Source organism: Salmo trutta, chromosome 33 (genome assembly GCF_901001165.1).
Source record: "Salmo trutta chromosome 33, fSalTru1.1, whole genome shotgun sequence".
Taxonomy (NCBI): Eukaryota; Metazoa; Chordata; class Actinopteri; order Salmoniformes; family Salmonidae; genus Salmo; species Salmo trutta.
In genome coordinates this window covers 39,876,952-39,898,346 of record NC_042989.1, presented here as the reverse complement: position 1 = coordinate 39,898,346, position 21,395 = coordinate 39,876,952, and the positions used below count along the sequence as shown (strand labels likewise).

At 42.5% G+C, this 21,395-nt stretch overlaps 2 protein-coding genes across 4 annotated transcripts; one reads left to right on the top strand and one right to left on the bottom strand.

Moving 5' to 3' along the window:
• Window positions 1-679: 679 nt before the first annotated feature.
• cnih1 (cornichon family member 1) lies at window positions 680-18,422 on the top strand. Its single transcript, XM_029730952.1, has 5 exons — window positions 680-848; window positions 3,752-3,820; window positions 11,205-11,317; window positions 14,229-14,372; window positions 17,143-18,422. Exons 1-5 carry the CDS (start codon window positions 768-770, stop codon window positions 17,168-17,170), a joined length of 435 nt encoding a protein of 144 aa, XP_029586812.1. The 5' UTR covers window positions 680-767; the 3' UTR covers window positions 17,171-18,422.
• Window positions 18,349-21,262, bottom strand: cdkn3 (cyclin dependent kinase inhibitor 3). Of its 3 annotated transcripts, none has more exons than XM_029730944.1 (7): window positions 21,154-21,262; window positions 20,627-20,715; window positions 20,386-20,486; window positions 19,838-20,060; window positions 19,620-19,651; window positions 19,418-19,521; window positions 18,349-19,213 (listed from the first exon to the last, which is right to left on the bottom strand). In XM_029730944.1, exons 2-7 carry the CDS (start codon window positions 20,704-20,706, stop codon window positions 19,127-19,129), a joined length of 627 nt encoding a protein of 208 aa, XP_029586804.1. In that variant the 5' UTR covers window positions 20,707-20,715; window positions 21,154-21,262; the 3' UTR covers window positions 18,349-19,126. The 3 variants fall into 3 exon arrangements, with proteins under 3 accessions (XP_029586804.1, XP_029586806.1, XP_029586807.1); XM_029730946.1 differs by having other exon boundaries at window positions 20,627-20,711; XM_029730947.1 differs by lacking the exon at window positions 19,620-19,651 and having other exon boundaries at window positions 19,177-19,213.
• Between the last annotated feature and the right edge of the window lie 133 nt (window positions 21,263-21,395).

Below are 21,395 nucleotides of genomic sequence, written 5' to 3'. Positions count from 1 at the left end.
AAGAAGGGAAACGTGTGGATACCCTGTTCCCCTCCCTCCCTTCCTCCCCCCCTCCCTCCCTCCCTCCCTTCCTCCTCCCTCCCTCCCTCCCTTCCTCCCTTCCTCCTCCCTCCCTCCCTTCCTCCCCCCTCCCTCCCTTCCTCCCCCCCTCCTCCCTCCCCCCCTCCCTCCCTGCCTCCCTTCCTACCTCCCTCCCTTTCTCCCTCCCCCCTTCCTCCCTCCCTCCCTTCCTACCTCCCTTTCTCCCTCCCTCTGTCCTCCCTTCCTACCTCCCTACCTTCCCTCCCTCTGTCCTCCCTTCCTCCCTCTCCCCTTCCCTCTCTCCTTCCCTCCCACCCTCCCTTCCCTCCCTCTGTCCTCCCTTCCTCCCTCCCTCCCTTCCTCCCCCCTCTCTTCCTCCCACCCACCCTCCCTTCCCTCCCTTCCTCCTTCCCTCCCACCCCTCCCTCTGATCTCCCTCCCTTCCTACCTCCCACCCACCCTCCCTCCCTCCCTTCCTCCTTCCCTCCCACCCTCCCTTCCCTCCCTCTGATCTCCCTCCCTCCCTTCCTACCTCCCATCCACCCTCCCTTCCCTCCCTCCCTTCCTCCTTCCCACCCTCCCTTCCCTCCCTCCCTCCCCTCCCACCCTCCCTTCCCTCCCTCTGTCCTCCCTCCCTCCCTCCCTCCCTTCCCTTCCGGTCTAGTTTCTCTGCCATCAATCCATTCTGTAGTTTCTAACCTCTCCTGTGTCTAGCTACATCAGCCAGTAAGCTACACACACAAAAAATGGCGTTCACATTCGCGGCCTTTTGTTACATGCTTGCTCTATTGCTTACGGCTGCTCTTATTTTCTTCGCCATTTGGCATGTGAGTATATTGGTGTCTTAATCAAACAGTACGGTTTGAAAGTGAATGTAGGTATTATATAGATTATCCCAATGTTTTTGTTCTAAACTAGTGGCGAAACAGGCTTGTCAACCGTTAGCTAACCAAGAATGAATGGCACACACCAATTCGTGTTGTTGGACCGAAAATACTAATTCGTGTTTATATCCACGACCAGAATATATGGCTTAACTAGTTATCCAGAGACAAATGGGTAGCTATTTATTTTTACTCGAAATTTAAAACATACGATACGTAGCTAGCCACCCGTTAGCATTTAGCTAGTTTTTATATGGTAACGTCAGTTTCTGATTGCTAGCTAACGGTAGCTTCCTAGCTATATGGAGGTATCTAAACGGGTGAACACAGTAACGTTAGTTGGCCAACTAAGATAAGATGGCTAGCTAATATAATAATTAATTAAAGACTGTTGTTGGGATGTTAGTTATTAATCCACATGCCTGCATCATGTTTTAGCCCCTGTGCTGGCTGTACAAGCCGTTGTTGTAGCTAACGTTAGCTAGTACTTGAGGACATTGTAAACAAACAGTGTAGATATATAGATTATATACAGTATCCTCCTGGAGATAGTTGTTCTCTAATTTCTACAAAGGAAAAAAGTTGGTTTTCCTCTCACTGAGCGGGCTGCAGGGTAGCCTAGTGGTTAGAGCATTGGACTAGAAACCAGCAGGTAGCCTAGTGGTTAGAGTGTTGGACTAGTAACCAGCAGGTAGCCTAGTGGTTAGTGCATTGGACTAGTAACCAGCAGGTAGCCTAGTGGTTAGAGCGTTGGACTAGTAACCAGCAGGTAGCCTAGTGGTTAGTGCATTGGACTAGTAACCAGCAGGTAGCCTAGTGGTTAGAGCGTTGGACTAGTAACCAGCAGGTAGCCTAGTGGTTAGTGCATTGGACTAGTAACCAGCAGGTAGGCTAGTGGTTAGAGCGTTGGACTAGTAACCAGCAGGTAGCCTAGTGGTTAGAGTGTTGGACTAGTAACCAGCAGGTAGCCTAGTGGTTAGAGCAGTAACCAGCAGGTAGCCTAGTGGTTAGAGCAGTAACCTGCAGGTAGCCTAGTGGTTAGAGCATTGGACTAGTAACCAGCAGGTAGCCTAGTGGTTAGAGCAGTAACCAGCAGGTAGCCTAGTGGTTAGAGCAGTAACCAGCAGGTAGTCTAGTGGTTAGAGCAGTAACCAGCAGGTAGCCTAGTGGTTAGAGCGTTGGACTAGTAACCAGCAGGTAGCCTAGTGGTTAGAGCAGTAACCAGCAGGTAGTCTAGTGGTTAGAGTGTTGGACTAGTAACCAGCAGGTAGCCTAGTGGTTAGAGCAGTAACCAGCAGGTAGTCTAGTGGTTAGAGCAGTAACCAGCAGGTAGCCTAGTGGTTAGAGCGTTGGACTAGTAACCAGCAGGTAGCCTAGTGGTTAGAGCAGTAACCAGCAGGTAGTCTAGTGGTTAGAGTGTTGGACTAGTAACCAGCAGGTAGCCTAGTGGTTAGAGCGTCGGACTAGTAACCAGCAGGTAGCCTAGTGGTTAGAGCAGTAACCAGCAGGTAGCCTAGTGGTTAGAGCAGTAACCAGCAGGTAGCCTAGTGGTTAGAGCATTGGACTAGTAACCAGCAGGTAGCCTAGTGGTTAGAGCAGTAACCAGCAGGTAGCCTAGTGGTTAGAGCAGTAACCAGCAGGTAGTCTAGTGGTTAGAGCAGTAACCAGCAGGTAGCCTAGTGGTTAGTGCATTGGACTAGTAACCAGCAGGTAGCCTAGTGGTTAGAGCAGTAACCAGCAGGTAGCCTAGTGGTTAGAGCAGTAACCAGCAGGTAGTCTAGTGGTTAGAGCAGTAACCAGCAGGTAGCCTAGTGGTTAGAGTGTTGGACTAGTAACCAGCAGGTAGCCTAGTGGTTAGAGCGTTGGACTAGTAACCAGCAGGTAGCCTAGTGGTTAGAGCAGTAACCAGCAGGTAGCCTAGTGGTTAGAGCAGTAACCAGCAGGTAGCCTAGTGGTTAGAGCATTGGACTAGTAACCAGCAGGTAGCCTAGTGGTTAGAGCAGTAACCAGCAGGTAGCCTAGTGGTTAGAGCAGTAACCAGCAGGTAGTCTAGTGGTTAGAGCAGTAACCAGCAGGTAGCCTAGTGGTTAGTGCATTGGACTAGTAACCAGCAGGTAGCCTAGTGGTTAGAGCAGTAACCAGCAGGTAGCCTAGTGGTTAGAGCAGTAACCAGCAGGTAGCCTAGTGGTTAGGGCGTTGGACTAGTAACCAGCAGGTAGCCTAGTGGTTAGAGCGTTGGACTAGTAACCAGCAGGTAGCCTAGTGGTTAGAGCGTTGGACTAGTAACCAGCAGGTAGCCTAGTGGTTAGAGCGTTGGACAAGTAACCGAAAGGTTGCTGGATCGAATCCCCGAGCTGACAAGGTACAAATCTGTTGTTCTGCCTTCTGAACAAGGCAGAACAAGGCACTGTTCCTAGGCCGTCATTGTAAATAAGAATTTGTTCTTAACTGACTTGCCTCGTTAAATAAAGATAAAATAAAAACTGTTAATGGCCATAGAGCGCCACAGTGGACGTGTCTGAATACCCATAAAACCTAGCGGTCGAACAGGGAAATGATTCCAATCGTTTTTCCACCATTCATTTTCCCCATTGGGGATTTTAGAAACCCTTAAAATAAGGGCTGTGTTTCATGTAGGTTTACCCTGGCATGACGTTTTGATAACCATGTAAATCTCTCTAGGACAAGGTTAATTTTTCACTCTATTAGGCGATTTATGCTCAGATTCAAAAATGCCAATCTTGATGATTTGCAATCGTTGTTTTTGTTTAATGATGCCGTTGTCTCTGTCATTCAAGATGTGGCGTGAAGAAATTTACTTAAACATACGTTCTCTTTCTCTACAGATAATTGCATTTGATGAACTGAAGACTGATTACAAGAATCCCATAGATCAATGTAACACATTGAATCCGGTAAGTAAAACATGTTTTGTTGCAGGTGATGTCTTTCTCCTAGCTTCTTTGACCGAATGCTGATATGCTTTCTATAATGTGTGTAGTAGGATGGATGAGGTTACGGCCTAGTGGTCACACTAAGGAGGGATGAGGTTACGGCCTAGTGGTCACACTAAGGAGGGATGAGGTTACGGCCTAGTGGTCACACTAAGGAGGGATGAGGTTACGGCCTAGTGGTCACACTAAGGATGGATGAGGTTACGGCCTAGTGGTCACACTAAGGAGGGATGAGGTTACGGCCTAGTGGTCACACTAAGGAGGGATGAGGTTACGGCCTAGTGGTCACACTAAGGAGGGATGAGGTTACGGCCTAGTGGTCACACTAAGGAGGGATGAGGTTACGGCCTAGTGGTCACACTAAGGAGGGATGAGGTTAAGGAGGGATGAGGTTACGGCCTAGTGGTCACACTAAGGAGGGATGAGGTTACGGCCTAGTGGTCACACTAAGGAGGGATGAGGTTAAGGAGGGATGAGGTTACGGCCTAGTGGTCACACTAAGGAGGGATTTCTCTGCTGCACTGTTATGCTTAATTCCAACCTGAGTATTTGACTGTTAATCTACAGTGATCTTGTCAGTTGTCAAACTCTAACACATTTTTTTTTTTTTATCTACAATTTTTATCGGCATAAAGACAGTTGAAAAGGTCAAAAAGATTAAAAGAGTCAAAATTGCGTTGAAGGTTTGTACCAATCTTCGATTTAAAATGCCAGTTTCGGTTCAAGTTCAGTCTCCAGTCTGTCATTCTGCACGGGGGGGGGGAGTGTTTGCAAACGTCTTTTCAGTGAACAATTCTCAGAATAGGTGTCCTCGTTGGACTAATTTTACATCAAGGTTATGGATTGAAGTCTCAGCTTTCTGTGCTCATTGATATTACAAAATGTCTTGGCATAGCCAAACCCGGCTCAGTGCCGTTTATAGGATGTTAGACCTCGACTCGGACTCAACCTTGAGTTGAGTCCCATGATGAAGTTTAAACTGTCAGATTCCATTACCACTTCTCCTTTTTTTGTTCTTTCTCATGCCTGAGCCAGTAGCATACCAGTCATGTACACATTACTACGTTGCATTGCTTCCTGTGTGTGCTCACCTTTTTGTATCACCAAGCCCATTTTCCCCATGAGATATAGATCCTTCACGATTGGAGAGTACAGTAGCTAATAGGATAGACTTACAGTAGTTTCAACCACTTTTACCAGCCTGCTATGTTTCTGTGTGTGTAACTGGCTTTTCATTGCTTCAGATTTCATATGTTAAAGCTTAAGGAAAGGGGTGAAAACTGGGATGAAACGTTTTTGTGTACGCTTTCATTTATAATCATTAAGGCTGTAATCCCAAACGGCACCCTATTCCCTATTTAGTGCACTATTTTTGACCAAGGCCCCCATAGGGAGTAGGGTGCCATTTGGGACGCACACCAAGAGGGGCCTTGGTCCGTAGGAAGTGTAGTTTATTTGTATTACACTGGAAGAGGGTTCCTCAAAAGCATTGGGATGTGCGGTGACGCATCAATGTAGGTACCAATGTTATTGACTATATAGCAGTACGTACGTACAGATGTTAACTGAAAAGACTTGCAAATGCTCAGAACATGCATGATTCTATACAACCTACCCTTTGTTTCCATATAGTGTTGTGATAAGAATACTATTGTAATATCCCTAATATTAAAATGAACCATTAGACCTATTTATTCACTAGTTGGCCGAGGATTTAATGGGAATACTATTTATTTCCCAAGGAGAGATTTTAAGTAGGGCCAAGGCTACATTTTAATAGGTTAGGTTATAATTCAATATTTAAAGAAGGAGTACTCTATTTGCCCTGACTGGTCTCCGACAGTTGAACAGGCGTTACAAAGGATTTTTTATGGGATTAAATTAACTGTTGATCTCAGGACTGGTTAATCTGTACTGTATTACTGTGGATCTCTGGACTGGTTAATCTGTACTGTATTACTGTGGATCTCTGGACTGGTTAATCTGTACTGTATTACTGTGGATCTCTGGACTGGTTAATCTGTACTGTATTACTGTGGATCTCTGGACTGGTTAATCTGTACTGTATTACTGTTGATCTCTGGACTGGTTAATCTGTACTGTATTACTGTGGATCTCTAGACTGGTTAATCTGTACTGTATTACTGTGGATCTCTGGACTGGTTAATCTGTACTGTATTACTGTGGATCTCTGGACTGGTTAATCTGTACTGTATTACTGTGGATCTCTGGACTGGTTAATCTGTACTGTGGATCTCTGGACTGGTTCATCTGTACTGTGGATCTCTGGACTGGTTCATCTGTACTGTGGATCTCTGGACTGGTTAATCTGTACTGTATTACTGTGGATCTCTGGACTGGTTAATCTGTACTGTATTACTGTGGATCTCTGGACTGGTTAATCTGTACTGTATTACTGTGGATCTCTGGACTGGTTAATCTGTACTGTATTACTGTGGATCTCTGGACTGGTTAATCTGTACTGTATTACTGTGGATCTCTGGACTGGTTAATCTGTACTGTATTACTGTGGATCTCTGGACTGGTTAATCTGTACTGTATTACTGTGGATCTCTGGACTGGTTAATCTGTACTGTATTACTGTTGATCTCTGGACTGGTTAATCTGTACTGTATTACTGTGGATCTCTGGACTGGTTAATCTGTACTGTATTACTGTGGATCTCTAGACTGGTTAATCTGTACTGTATTACTGTTGATCTCTGGACCGGTTAATCTGTACTGTATTACTGTGGATCTCTGGACCGGTTAATCTGTACTGTATTACTGTGGATCTCTGGACCGGTTAATCTGTACTGTATTACTGTGGATCTCTGGACCGGTTAATCTGTACTGTATTACTGTGGATCTCTGGACTGGTTAATCTGTACTGTATTACTGTGGATCTCTGGACCGGTTAATCTGTACTGTATTACTGTGGATCTCTGGACTGGTTAATCTGTACTGTATTACTGTGGATCTCTGGACTGGTTAATCTGTACTGTATTACTGTGGATCTCTGGACTGGTTAATCTGTACTGTATTACTGTGGATCTCTGGACTGGTTAATCTGTACTGTATTACTGTGGATCTCTGGACTGGTTAATCTGTACTGTATTACTGTTGATCTCTGGACTGGTTAATCTGTACTGTATTACTGTGGATCTCTGGACTGGTTAATCTGTACTGTATTACTGTGGATCTCTGGACTGGTTAATCTGTACTGTATTACTGTGGATCTCTGGACTGGTTAATCTGTACTGTATTACTGTGGATCTCTAGACTGGTTAATCTGTACTGTATTACTGTGGATCTCTAGACCGGTTAATCTGTACTGTATTACTGTTGATCTCTGGACTGGTTAATCTGTACTGTATTACTGTGGATCTCTGGACTGGTTCATTTGTACTGTGGATCTCTGGACTGGTTCATCTGTACTGTGGATCTCTGGACTGGTTCATCTGTACTGTGGATCTCTGGACTGGTTCATCTGTACTGTATTACTGTGGATCTCTGGACTGGTTCATCTGTACTGTATTACTGTGGATCTCTGGACTGGTTAATCTGTACTGTATTACTGTGGATCTCTGGACTGGTTAATCTGTACTGTATTACTGTGGATCTCTGGACTGGTTAATCTGTACTGTATTACTGTGGATCTCTGGACTGGTTAATCTGTACTGTATTACTGTGGATCTCTGGACTGGTTAATCTGTACTGTATTACTGTGGATCTCTGGACTGGTTAATCTGTACTGTATTACTGTGGATCTCTGGACTGGTTAATCTGTACTGTATTACTGTTGATCTCTGGACTGGTTAATCTGTACTGTATTACTGTGGATCTCTGGGTCTCAGGACTGGTTAATCTGTACTGTATTACTGTGGATCTCTGGTCTGGTTAATCTGTACTGTATTACTGTGGATCTCTGGACTGGTTAATCTGTACTGTATTACTGTGGATCTCTGGACTGGTTAATCTGTACTGTATTACTGTGGATCTCTGGACTGGTTAATCTGTACTGTATTACTGTGGATCTCTGGACTGGTTAATCTGTACTGTATTACTGTGGATCTCTGGACCGGTTAATCTGTACTGTATTACTGTTGATCTCTGGACCGGTTAATCTGTACTGTATTACTGTTGATCTCTGGACCGGTTAATCTGTACTGTATTACTGTTGATCTCTGGACTGGTTAATCTGTACTGTATTACTGTGGATCTCTGGACTGGTTCATCTGTACTGTGGATCTCTGGACTGGTTCATCTGTACTGTATTACTGTGGATCTCTGGACTGGTTCATCTGTACTGTATTACTGTGGATCTCTGGACTGGTTCATCTGTACTGTATTACTGTGGATCTCTGGACTGGTTCATCTGTACTGTATTACTGTGGATCTCTGGACTGGTTCATCTGTACTGTATTACTGTGGATCTCTGGACTGGTTCATCTGTACTGTATTACTGTGGATCTCTGGACTGGTTCATCTGTACTGTATTACTGTGGATCTCTGGACTGGTTCATCTGTACTGTATTACTGGTTAATCTGTACTGTATTACTGGTTAATCTGTACTGTATTACTGTGGATCTCTGGACTGGTTAATCTGTACTGTATTACTGTGGATCTCAGCACTGGTTAATCTGTACTGTATTACTGTGGATCTCTGGACTGGTTAATCTGTACTGTATTACTGTGGATCTCAGGACCGGTTAATCTGTGCTCTATTACCCTGGCCTGGATCATTCACACCTATTGTTGTACCACAACCCTACTGCCTCTGTTTGCCTTAACTAGTCCAAGGTTACCAGTTTTTAAAGCAGCAGCATAAGAATCATTTCTAAATTGTCAAAGTAAAGTAGTCCTGTAAAATGCTGAGAATTTTCATCCCAAATTGCTTGACCGTCATGCTTTCTAGACTAGCGTTTTTTGAGTTTAAGATTTGTTTTGTAAACACAACGACAGTAGATTTGACTAGACTTTGGCTCAAGCCTATATATGGTCACCTCGGGGTTTGGAACAGATGGCTGTAGAATCTTACTTACAACCTCTAGATAAACATTATGTAGGAATCACTGATTGGATAGTAAAAACGGGTGACGTTACCTTACATAAAACATGAATTCCCCCCAGGCATAGGGGGAATCTCAAATGGCACCTTACTCCCCATATTAGTGCACCACTTTTGACCATGGCCCTTTAGACCAGAGCCTTATGGGCCCTAGTCAAAAAGTAGGGCACTATGTAGGGAATAGAGTGCGAGTTCTAGTTCTGTTCAAGATGGGCGCTGCGTCACAGACCTGCAGATTTGAGTTCACAAATCTTGAGTAACCAAATTTGCCCGTAATAGTTCGGTTTTCTCCTATGGGCAACATCGTATAGTTTGTGTTCCAAATGGCACCCTATTCCCTATATAGTGCACTACTTTTGACCATAGTCCCTATAGGAAATAGGGTTCCATTTAGGACGCAGACCCTAAAACCTTCTACTACGTTACGCTCTTGTGTAACATAAAATCTCCTTCCACATGTTTTTTAAATGTAGCAATACAGTGCAGGGATGAAACCCACTGTGTCCTCCATCTTCCTCCTCCCCCCCCCTCCATCTGTGGGAAGTGGCGGGTCATCCTGAACCACCCCTCCTTGATCAAATGCATGGCTTCCATGTAGTGATTCCATCTGCCCCTCCTCCTCCTCCTCACAAGCCTGAGTCTATACCAGATGACGTCACAGTAACCCTGTCCTATGGGACAGACAGACGGGAGAAAACTGCGTCCCAAAAGGCACCCTATTCCCTACACGGTGCACTACTTTTGAACCAGGCCATGGCCCATAGAGTAACCAGTAGGGCTTTGTTCTAAAGTAGTGCACTTTTTTTTTTATATAGGGAATAAGTTGCCATTTGGACGCAGCCTAGGTGTGAGTTGATTCCTCCGGTCTGGTGTCCTCTCTCTGGTCCAAACGTATGATTTATAATGCATGTTCCATATCGTATGTCTCTTGGTAGTGCATGAATGGTGAAAGATGTTCTGTTCTCTGCCCTGCTAACCACCCCCAAAGGTCTTGTGCAATGAGCATCTACTGTATGATGTATAGTAATGTAAACGTGTGATCAAATCATTAACATTGTGTGTGTGTGTGTGTGTGTGTGTGCTCGGGGAGGGGGGAAACTGTCTCTTCAAAATGTTGATAAAATCTGACTTGTTAGTTCCAATGTCTACTTAGTTCATGTTCATGGTGTCCTGTGCACTTTATTGCTCTGGTCATATAATTATTAATATCAATTGTAAAGCAATCTGAGAGATTTTGAGATGTCTATTTCCTGATTTTATAGGTGTATTCTACAGTCTATTTCAGTTTATAACGAGTCAGTTTAATATCTGAGGCAGCCTTCAGAGAGACTTCCTAACTCTAGTCCAATCTGTAGACCGGTCTGAGGCAGCCTACAGAGACTCTTCCTGATTCTAGTCCAATCTGTAGACCGGTCTGAGGCAGCCTTCAGAGACTCCTCCTGACTCTAGTCCAATCTGTAGACCGGTCTGAGGCAGCCTTCAGAGACTCCTCCTGACTCTAGTCCAATCTGTAGACCGGTCTGAGGCAGACTTCAGAGACTCTTCCTGACTCTAGTCCAATCTGTAGACCGGTCTGAGGCAGCCTTCAGAGAGACTTCCTGACTCTAGTCCAATCTGTAGACCGGTCTGAGGCAGCCTTCAGAGACTCCTCCTGACTCTAGTCCAATCTGTAGACCGGTCTGAGGCAGCCTTCAGAGACTCCTCCTGACTCTAGTCCAATCTGTAGACCGGTCTGAGGCAGCCTACAGAGACTCTTCCTGACTCTAGTCCAATCTGTAGACCGGTCTGAGGCAGCCTTCAGAGACTCCTCCTGACTCTAGTCCAATCTGTAGACCGGTCTGAGGCAGCCTTCAGAGACTCCTCCTGACTCTAGTCCAATCTGTAGACCGGTCTGAGGCAGCCTTTAGAGACTCTTCCTGACTCTAGTCCAATCTGTAGACCGGTCTGAGGCAGCCTTCAGAGACTCCTCCTGACTCTAGTCCAATCTGTAGACCGGTCTGAGGCAGCCTTCAGAGACTCCTCCTGACTCTAGTCCAATCTGTAGACCGGTCTGAGGCAGCCTTTAGAGACTCTTCCTGACTCTAGTCCAATCTGTAGACCGGTCTGAGGCAACCTACAGAGACTCTTCCTGACTCTAGTCCAATCTGTAGACCGGTCTGAGGCAGCCTTCAGAGACTCTTCCTGACTCTTGTCTTGTTCGTATGACTCCCTTAAGTATAAGGCTAATTAATGTGTTGTTTACTAATGTTGTTGTTGTTTACATGCTCCTCCCAGCTTGTGCTCCCGGAGTATCTCATCCATGTGTTTTTCTGCGTGATGTTCCTGTGTGCTGCTGAGTGGCTCACCCTCGGTCTCAACATGCCACTGCTAGCCTACCACGTCTGGAGGTACGTACACGTCTACAACAATCTTCACTTTGACCCGGGATTCAATCCTTGGAGCGCTGTCGACCAACGTGCTTTTTAAAGGCAATGTTTCCGCGTTAGCATATATCACATTAATGGGAAAAACGCTGCAGATGTCAACATCAATCTGAAATGAACCTTTTTTTTTTTAATGTCAAGTTGGATCAGAGTGAATACAAGCTTTACATTACAACATTCTAACCCTTAGATGTTCCCGCTGCAACGTTGACCCTTACAACTGCTATTGTCATTTTTCACGATTTGTTGAAAACAACTTGATTTAATCTCGACCTGGGTGACTGATTTTTCTGCTTGGGTTATGCTGCCGTTTTGTAATGCTGCCTTTCAGTGTTTTTAGTATTGTTTCTACAGAAACCAGTGTAATTGACTTAGAAACCAAGCTGAACACAGCTGTTTGTACTGTTTCAATGCTGGTATGCAGAAATACTTCATTTCTTTTCTATAAGTAAATGTTTAACGCGTTCCTTTAGTTATGAGTAAATAGCTGTGTTTGAATACCCATACTAACATACTGTATACTACATACTTAATGAGTATATACTACTAGTTCATTTTAGTATACCGTAAACAAACGGTATCCTTTCAGTTGAGCGTACTAGCACTAAGTCTGTCTACCGGAAGTTGATGCTATGCAACCTCTTGCTAACTTTTTAGCATAACAAATGACTAGCTAGATATTTTACGACTTCGGGTGTGTTTGTAAATTCAATCTGAAGTGCCAGAGTGCGCTCAGGGCATTTGTAAATTCAGAGCGTTGTCAGATTGTCCGTTTTGTAAATTCAGAGCATGTCCCTCTCGGAGAGAGACTAGCTACTTCCAGACATAAATTACCATTTTACGTTCCCTAGCAGAGCTGGTTAGGCTGTTTTCATGTTATCCAGAGCGTTGGTGACTAACTTAATTATGCTTTTTTTACCGACGTTTACCGACACCGGCCATTCAACTGGTGTTGCACGTTCGTAAATTCGTCAGTTATTCTGCGCTCTGGCACACTAAGACGAAAGTGGTCTGAAATCGGAGTAGATAGCCAGAGCTAATTTATGTCCATTGAGAAGGCACAACGACTATACCACTTAGCTAAGAATGACTTGAATAATCAAGTCAATAAACTTTGGGTAGTTAGTTAGGTATCATGTAGTTAATATACTGGCAAGTTCCATCTTTTAGTAGCCAACTAGCGTTAGCTAGCTAGCTAACATACAGGTACATACTGCTGTAATGATATGCTATGTGGTTCGTAAGGCTAGCTAGCTAACATACAGGTACATACTGCTGTAATGATATGTTATGTGGTTCGTAAGGCTAGCTAGCTAACATACAGGTACATACTGCTGTAATGATATGCTATGCGTAAGGATAGCTAGCTAACATACAGGTACATACTGCTGTAATGATATGCTATGCGTAAGGATAGCTAGCTAACATACAGGTACATACTGCTGTAATGCTATGCTATGCGTAAGGCTAGCTAGCTAACATACAGGTACATACTGCTGTAATGCTATGCTATGCGTAAGGATAGCTAGCTAACATACAGGTACATACTGCTGTAATGATATGCTATGCGTAAGGATAGCTAGCTAACATACAGGTACATACTGCTGTAATGATATGCTATGCGTAAGGCTAGCTAGCTAACATACAGGTACATACTGCTGTAATGCTATGCTATGCGTAAGGATAGCTAGCTAACATACAGGTACATACTGCTGTAATGCTATGCTATGCGTAAGGCTAGCTAGCTAACATACAGGTACATACTGCTGTAATGCTATGCTATGCGTAAGGCTAGCTAGCTAACATACAGGTACATACTGCTGTAATGCTATGCGTAAGGCTAGCTAGCTAACATACAGGTACATACTGCTGTAATGCTATGCGTAAGGATAGCTAGCTAACATACAGGTACATACTGCTGTAATGCTATGCGTAAGGCTAGCTAGCTAACATACAGGTACATACTGCTGTAATGCTATGCGTAAGGATAGCTAGCTAACATACAGGTACATACTGCTGTAATGCTATGCGTAAGGATAGCTAGCTAACATACAGGTACATACTGCTGTAATGATATGCTATGCGTAAGGATAGCTAGCTAACATACAGGTACATACTGCTGTAATGCTATGCTATGCGTAAGGCTAGCTAGCTAACATACAGGTACGTAATGCTATGCGTAAGGCTAGCTAGCTAACATACAGGTACATACTGCTGTAATGCTATGCTATGCGTAAGGATAGCTAGCTAACATACAGGTACATACTGCTGTAATGCTATGCTATGCGTAAGGATAGCTAGCTAACATACAGGTACATACTGCTGTAATGCTATGCTATGCGTAAGGATAGCTAGCTAACATACAGGTACATACTGCTGTAATGCTATGCGTAAGGATAGCGTAGGCAAAAGAATAGTCGGCCAACATAACGTGTAGCTTATTTGAAAAGTCACTACTTGATTACACTGCTCAACATTTGTCATTAGTTTTAAAGCGATGAATTTGTATTCCGTTCTCGTCGGACTTCGGCTTCATATTCTCCGACATTTTCTTAAAATCTGAAAACGTTATTAAGCCACGCCAAATTTTCTGAAGAATTGCATTATGGGCCCTAAAAGCATGGAAATAGTGTCCACTGCTTGTATACTTTGTATTTTGGCGAATGTAGTACGACATCTGGGAACTTTTAGCATACTACCTATCTATACTATGACCAATAAGCATACTACGCACTCAAATTACATCACAAATAGTGCGGTTAGTATGAGTATTCGAACACAGCTAATGTCTCGTGTCTTCATGCAGGTATACGAGTAAATGTTTCATATGTTTCTAAAGGTATATCATACATTTGCCTCGTGTGTTTTTCTGAAGGTATATGAGCCGGCCGGTGATGAGTGGTCCAGGCCTCTATGATCCAACAACAATCATGAACGCTGACATCCTGGCCTTCTGTCAAAAGGAGGGCTGGTGCAAACTGGCCTTCTACCTCCTCTCCTTCTTCTACTATCTCTATGGGTATGTTATTATCTCTACCTCCTCTACTATCTCTATGGGTATGTTATTATCTCTACCTCCTCTACTATCTCTATGGGTATGTTATTATCTCTACCTCTACTATCTCTATGGGTATGTTATCTCTACCTCTACTATCTCTATGGGTATGTTATTATCTCTACCTCCTCTACTATCTCTATGGGTATGTTATTATCTCTACCTCCTCTACTATCTCTATGGGTATGTTATTATCTCTACCTCCTCTACTATCTCTACGGTATGTTATTATCTCTACCTCCTCTACTATCTCTACGGGTATGTTATTATCTCTACCTCCTCTACTATCTTTATGGGTATGTTATTATCTCTACCTCCTCTACTATCTCTACGGGTATGTTATTATCTCTACCTCCTCTACTATCTCTACGGGTATGTTATTATCTCTACTATCTCTACGGGTATGTTATTATCTCTACCTCCTCTACTATCTCTACGGGTATGTTATTATCTCTACCTCCTCTACTATCTCTACGGGTATGTTATTATCTCTACCTCCTCTACTATCTCTATGGGTATGTTATTATCTCTACCTCCTCTACTATCTCTATGGGTATGTTATTATCTCTACCTCCTCTACTATCTCTATGGGTATGTTATTATCTCTACCTCCTCTACTATCTCTATGGGTATGTTATTATCTCTACCTCCTCTCCTTCTTCTACTATCTCTATGGGTATGTTATTATCTCTACCTCTACTATCTCTATGGGTATGTTATTATCTCTACCTCTATGGGTATGTTATTATCTCTACCTCCTCTCCTTCTTCTACTATCTCTATGGGTATGTTATTATCTCTACCTCTACTATCTCTATGGGTATGTTATTATCTCTACCTCCTCTACTATCTCTATGGGTATGTTATTATCTCTACCTCTACTATCTCTATGGGTATGTTATTATCTCTACCTCTACTATCTCTATGGGTATGTTATTATCTCTACCTCCTCTACTATCTCTATGGGTATGTTATTATCTCTACCTCCTCTACTATGTCTATGGGTATGTTATCTCTACCTCTACTATCTCTATGGGTATGTTATTATCTCTACCTCCTCTACTATGTCTATGGGTATGTTATCTCTACCTCTACTATCTCTATGGGTATGTTATTATCTCTACCTCCTCTACTATCTCTATGGGTATGTTATCTCTACCTCTACTATCTCTATGGGTATGTTATTATCTCTACCTCCTCTACTATCTCTATGGGTATGTTATTATCTCTACCTCCTCTACTATCTCTATGGGTATGTTATTATCTCTACCTCCTCTCCTTCTTCTACTATCTCTATGGGTATGTTATTATCTCTACCTCTACTATCTCTATGGGTATGTTATTATCTCTACCTCTATGGGTATGTTATTATCTCTACCTCCTCTCCTTCTTCTACTATCTCTATGGGTATGTTATTATCTCTACCTCTACTATCTCTATGGGTATGTTATTATCTCTACCTCCTCTACTATCTCTATGGGTATGTTATTATCTCTACCTCTACTATCTCTATGGGTATGTTATTATCTCTACCTCTACTATCTCTATGGGTATGTTATTATCTCTACCTCCTCTACTATCTCTATGGGTATGTTATTATCTCTACCTCCTCTACTATGTCTATGGGTATGTTATCTCTACCTCTACTATCTCTATGGGTATGTTATTATCTCTACCTCCTCTACTATGTCTATGGGTATGTTATCTCTACCTCTACTATCTCTATGGGTATGTTATTATCTCTACCTCCTCTACTATCTCTATGGGTATGTTATCTCTACCTCTACTATCTCTATGGGTATGTTATCTCTACCTCCTCTACTATCTCTATGGGTATGTTATTATCTCTACCTCTACTATTTCTATGGGTATGTTATTATCTCTACCTCCTCTACTATCTCTATGGGTATGTTATTATCTCTACCTCTACTATTTCTATGAGTATGTTATTATCTCTACCTCCTCTACTATCTCTACGGGTATGTTATTATCTCTACCTCCTCTACTATCTCTATGGGTATGTTATTATCTCTACCTCTACTATCTCTATGGGTATGTTATTATCTCTACCTCTACTATCTCTATGGGTATGTTATTATCTCTACCTCTACTATCTCTATGGGTATGTTATCTCTACCTCTACTATCTCTATGGGTATGTTATTATCTTTACCTCCTCTACTATCTCTATGGGTATGTTATGATCTCTACCTCTACTATCTCTATGGGTATGTTATGATCTCTACCTCCTCTACTATCTCTATGGGTATGTTATGATCTCTACCTCCTCTACTATATCTCTGGGTATGTTATTATCTCTACCTCCTCTACTATCTCTATGGGTATGTTATCTCTACCTCTACTATCTCTATGGGTATGTTATCTCTACCTCCTCTACTATCTCTATGGGTATGTTATTATCTCTACCTCTACTATCTCTATGGGTATGTTATTATCTCTACCTCTACTATCTCTATGGGTATCTGCCTATTCAAGGCTGTCTGGTTTTCCTTTGTTTTTAAGTGTTACTTGCCCTTTATAGTAAATGCACTGAAAATCTTACAAGAGCTCATCTTCTCTGTTTCAAATAATTATCCTAATGAATATAACACCGTTAAGTCATGTCAGTATTTTTTTTATCCAGTCTCCACTCCAGGCGATACGCCAGAGAATCGATGTAAACATCAACACCTTAAACAATGCTCTTTATTTTCATGATATTTTTTTCTCTAACAGGATGATCTACGTGTTGGTGAGCTCTTAGAGGTCAGAGGAAGGATCTGCATGTACGAGATGAAACACTGTGGTTTTAGTGGAGAAGCTGAAACCGGGACCTGCAGGAAGACTGACCATTTACCACAGAGTGATACAAGATGTCCGCCGTTTCAACAGGATGTACTAAACCCCCCCCCACCCAGCACAGAGCAGAGCGGCCATTACTATACAAAAAATACTTCTCCCTCTTTATTTTTTATCTTCAATTTGGGTCACAGCTTTCCTCTCGTTCATAGTTTTAGTCAGTCCACTGAATGCTGTCTGAGAGGAAGACTAACGATGACAGACCTTTGGATTCTTTTCCATTATGTGATTATCTGATGCTTTCAAATTGATTTCAAATAGTTTATCATGTTTTTTTTGGACCCCTCCCTACTTTTGACTGTTTACAAATTAGAAGAGATTCTGTTATGATCAGCATCGTCAGTTATATTCAGAGCTGTATTGCTGATTAATAAATGCTGTATTAAGGTATTTTGGATGTGAATTATATGCCAAGCTTGTGAAAATTATTTTGTGTTGGGGTGAAAATTATTTTGTGTTGGGGTTATCATAATTACATGGTTATTCAATTGTAGAATATTAAATACTCTTCCTGCCCAGACACATTTGAAAACTAGAACTCACCTAAATAGGTGTGTGTGTGTGTGTATAAAGGGTTGAGTCTTATCTTGATCACCTGATGGAGAATGTGTTGCACAGACTGGGACAATCAGAATGGTTGTCTTAAACTATTTCATAGATTTTTTTTAGGTTTACCATGCTTTCTAAAGAATTATCATTCTACTTTTGTAGCCCTTGTTATACATACTTGCTTTTAATAAGGGGTGTTTTTGTCTGTAGATGCTAATAGGCTATTTGATGTGACGCTACAGCAATCCCAAGTAGACATTCCTGATATATGTGATCATAAAAACGTTCCTACTGAGGCATATCTGTGTAACCTGTTATATACTCTCAAAACAACCAATTCCATAATGTACCTGTTGATTTGGCTTTACTTTATTGCATTGGCTTAAATGTATATTTCAATTTTGGCTACCAAAAATATCAATTTATTTATTCGAGAATGTCTTTTTTGCAGAGTTTTACACTCCTATTATATTGGGACTGGATGTTGCTGGAGCAGTGATGTTTCTCTCAAACTTGCAGATTTCAGGATTTTTAAATCAGGTTGTCTTTATTTGATTTCCATTTGCAAGAATGACAACTTTTTAAAAGATAAAGAATATTTATCCCAATGTCTTGTGTAATTGACTATTTCTCCCCCAATCTGTAAAGTCATCAGGAAGTAAGTTTCTTTCCTTCACTTTAATTTCCACATGTTCATACTAGAGTAGCTAATTTCACCAAGGAAAAGATTCAAGTCTAAACACGTTTTAAAGGCAATGTTCTGAGAACACAGTAAGTGCTGCATATAATCGGCCCAATACAAAAAATGACCTTAGTCTTTAAAGCGGATCCTTCCACAGTACAGATTGAATCTAGACCCAAATCACAACTAGTGAATGACTCCAAATAAGCCTACGCCCAGTACACTGATGTGCACCAGATTGGTTTAATTTCCTGGCTCGATGGACAGAGCTGATCTACCATTATGCTGTACAAACGTGGAGCGCACGCCTCAGACAACAGTCCTGCTTAATAGAAGCCACTATTTGCTCATTTTGATTCAAATGGTTCTTGCAAACCCATATCACAGGCACTCATTCATCAATCACAATGTAAAGCAGATATCAGAGCTCAACAACACGATAATCCCTAAAACTTTTAGTTTAAGATCAAAAGGGCTTAGAAAAAAACGACATCCTTTTTAAAAAGTGCTATAAGAGAAACAACATATTTCAAACCATCTCTTCTTGAGAGAGGTTGATATTCATTCAATGCTTTTATTACTCAAAATTAATTTAAAAAGGCAGAGCTCAGTTGATGAAGGGGAATAGTATCATCGTGACACCGATCGCTCTGAGACTGCTTTGGTTTCTTGGTAGGCAGAGTATTTTTCCCGGAACTCATGCAGGAAGTTGTATTGCTGATGGGGGAGAAAAAAAAGAGGAAATTATAACAGAAAATAAGGACAGACAATACATTAGTGGTTCCAGATCTGTTTCTGCTCTCTTGACAATTAATTTATGGCTCAGCAATGGAGCTGGCAAGAGCACAAACAGATCTGGGACCAGGCTTCAACAAGAGATTTTTTTTTTTTTATATAGAAAGATTAGAAGTGTCTCCTCACCTTGACTGTCTGAATGGCCCCACCCCCTCTGTGCTCTCTCAGGATCTCGATGGCTTTGTTGGGAGTCATGGAGACGGACAGCTGAAGCAGCAGACAGGCAGCAACTGTTGAAGACAGATGGACAGAGACACCCGTTCAGAGTCATGTTGATGACGTTGAGGCAAAATGACTGACGAGCAAATTTTTTTTTTTTAAATCGTACTTAGTCCAGAGCGACCCAGGCCTCCGTAACAACTGGCAAAAGAAGCACAGAATATTAGTAGTTAAACACTTGTTTGTTTTGTGAAGACAGGAACGTGCTACCGGCACTTTAAAAACAAACAAATCAATACATCAAGTCAAACAATGAACTTGTGAAAGGTGCATGATTTTATGGCATGACACCGTCTGTAATCCGAATTACTCCTCTTTCCTACTCACTGGATGACAGTCTTCCTGTTGTTGTGTAGGTTGGCTTGCAGTCCCTCCAGTATCTGGCAGCACTGCTGCAGTTCAGGGGTGCCCCCATCAGGGAAGGGCAGGTGGTGCACCACGAGCCCCTGTTGCCTGTAGGTCTCCAGCAAGCTAGGCACACGGTACTTATGGAGCTCTCCTCTGGTACAGAACACAAACACATCCTGCACCCCCTGGTTCTGCAGCTCGCCTGGACAAAGAAGATGTGAAGATACTGTAGGCATGTGGACCAAATCCCCCCCCCCCCCCCCTATATAAAATAAAAGAGCACCCATAGGTAACAGGATGCCGTTTGGGGACACAATGTCAACAAGCGGATTCAGAACAACACTACAGTCACGTCGGCCTTGACTGCACCGAAAGACAGAGAGAAGATTCCCCCCCCCTCCCCCACTGACAATGATTACCCATGATGACGGACATAACTGTCCACAACTCATCCAGTCTCACCATAGCCTCTCAGGGGAATTAGCCTACTGTTAGGACACTTGATTCACAGAAATAGGTCAACTTACCAACATCTCTCAGTAAATTTCTTCTGATATCTTTGAATTTGCACCCTGGCAAAGGACATATTCCAAGAAACAGAGAACAGTCCACTATGGACAAGGGCAACCTGTCAGGGAGAATGATTGATCAATGTTCTACCAGGTCCGTTAAACTATGTATAGATACATGGGTCACCTACTTGATCAGTGACATGTGTAACCAGGACAGTGACCTTTGCCCTGAGTCACGTGTCAGTTAGCAACTTGCCAGGAGATCTGGAAAGGTGTCAGATGCTCTTCACAAACTTCCTCTTCATCAGAGGATGAATCAAACTCACTGGTCCTCATTGTTTCTGTCTGAGGCAGGGTTGGAAGGAAGCTATGTCAGTCACACACATTTTAAAACGACATTAACATTACATTAGCTAGCTAGCTACTGTAATGACAGAACAAGTAGGTGCACCGGGCTACTAGCAACCAAACACATATTCTATGTTTACATGACCGTCTTGGTCAAGTGCTGTTTCAAGTTAACTCCTGTAAGATCTCTCATATCTGTGTTAATGGGGAATCAGTGTTAGACATTAAATTGTTAGTTAGCTAGATAATAATTTGATATGAATGATAAACGAGCTAACGAACATTAGCCGGCTGACCTAGCTATGGAGTTACCATCGTGCTAGCTAGTTAACGCTAATGGGAAGCAAATGTATTTTTTTTATTTTATTTTTAATGGCACCGTGAGAACATGAGCCTTAAGTTAATCAGAAGCTAAAAATTAAAAACTTTTCTTACCAAATACACAATGAATTGACGTCCCAATCAATTTTGACAGATAGTTTTCATGAAAAACTAGACAGCTACGATTTAAAAACAGACGAGTGTCCCAAGCCAGCCAATCAGATCCACGCTCTACTCGTCCACGCCCCGGAGTGCACTCGATGTACGGCGCGGAGTATCCCGGAGACTCAAAACAACTCATTCGTTTCATTTAAACGCAGGTTGTTCGTTTTTGCGTGAACGCACCCGGGAGATAC

Coding starts and splice junctions, on each gene's coding strand:
- cnih1 (XM_029730952.1), top strand. CDS start 768: ATGGCGTTCACATTCGCGGCCTTTTGTTACATGCTTGCTCTATTGCTT. Junction 849..3,751: donor TTTTCTTCGCCATTTGGCAT/GTGAGTATATTG, acceptor CTTTCTCTACAG/ATAATTGCATTTGATGAACT. Junction 11,318..14,228: donor CTAGCCTACCACGTCTGGAG/GTACGTACACGT, acceptor GTTTTTCTGAAG/GTATATGAGCCGGCCGGTGA.
- cdkn3 (XM_029730944.1), bottom strand. CDS start 20,706: ATGAGGACCAGTGAGTTTGATTCATCCTCTGATGAAGAGGAAGTTTGT. Junction 20,487..20,626: donor ACACCTTTCCAGATCTCCTG/GCAAGTTGCTAA, acceptor TCTCCCTGACAG/GTTGCCCTTGTCCATAGTGG. Junction 19,214..19,417: donor GGGCCATTCAGACAGTCAAG/GTGAGGAGACAC, acceptor CTCCCCCATCAG/CAATACAACTTCCTGCATGA.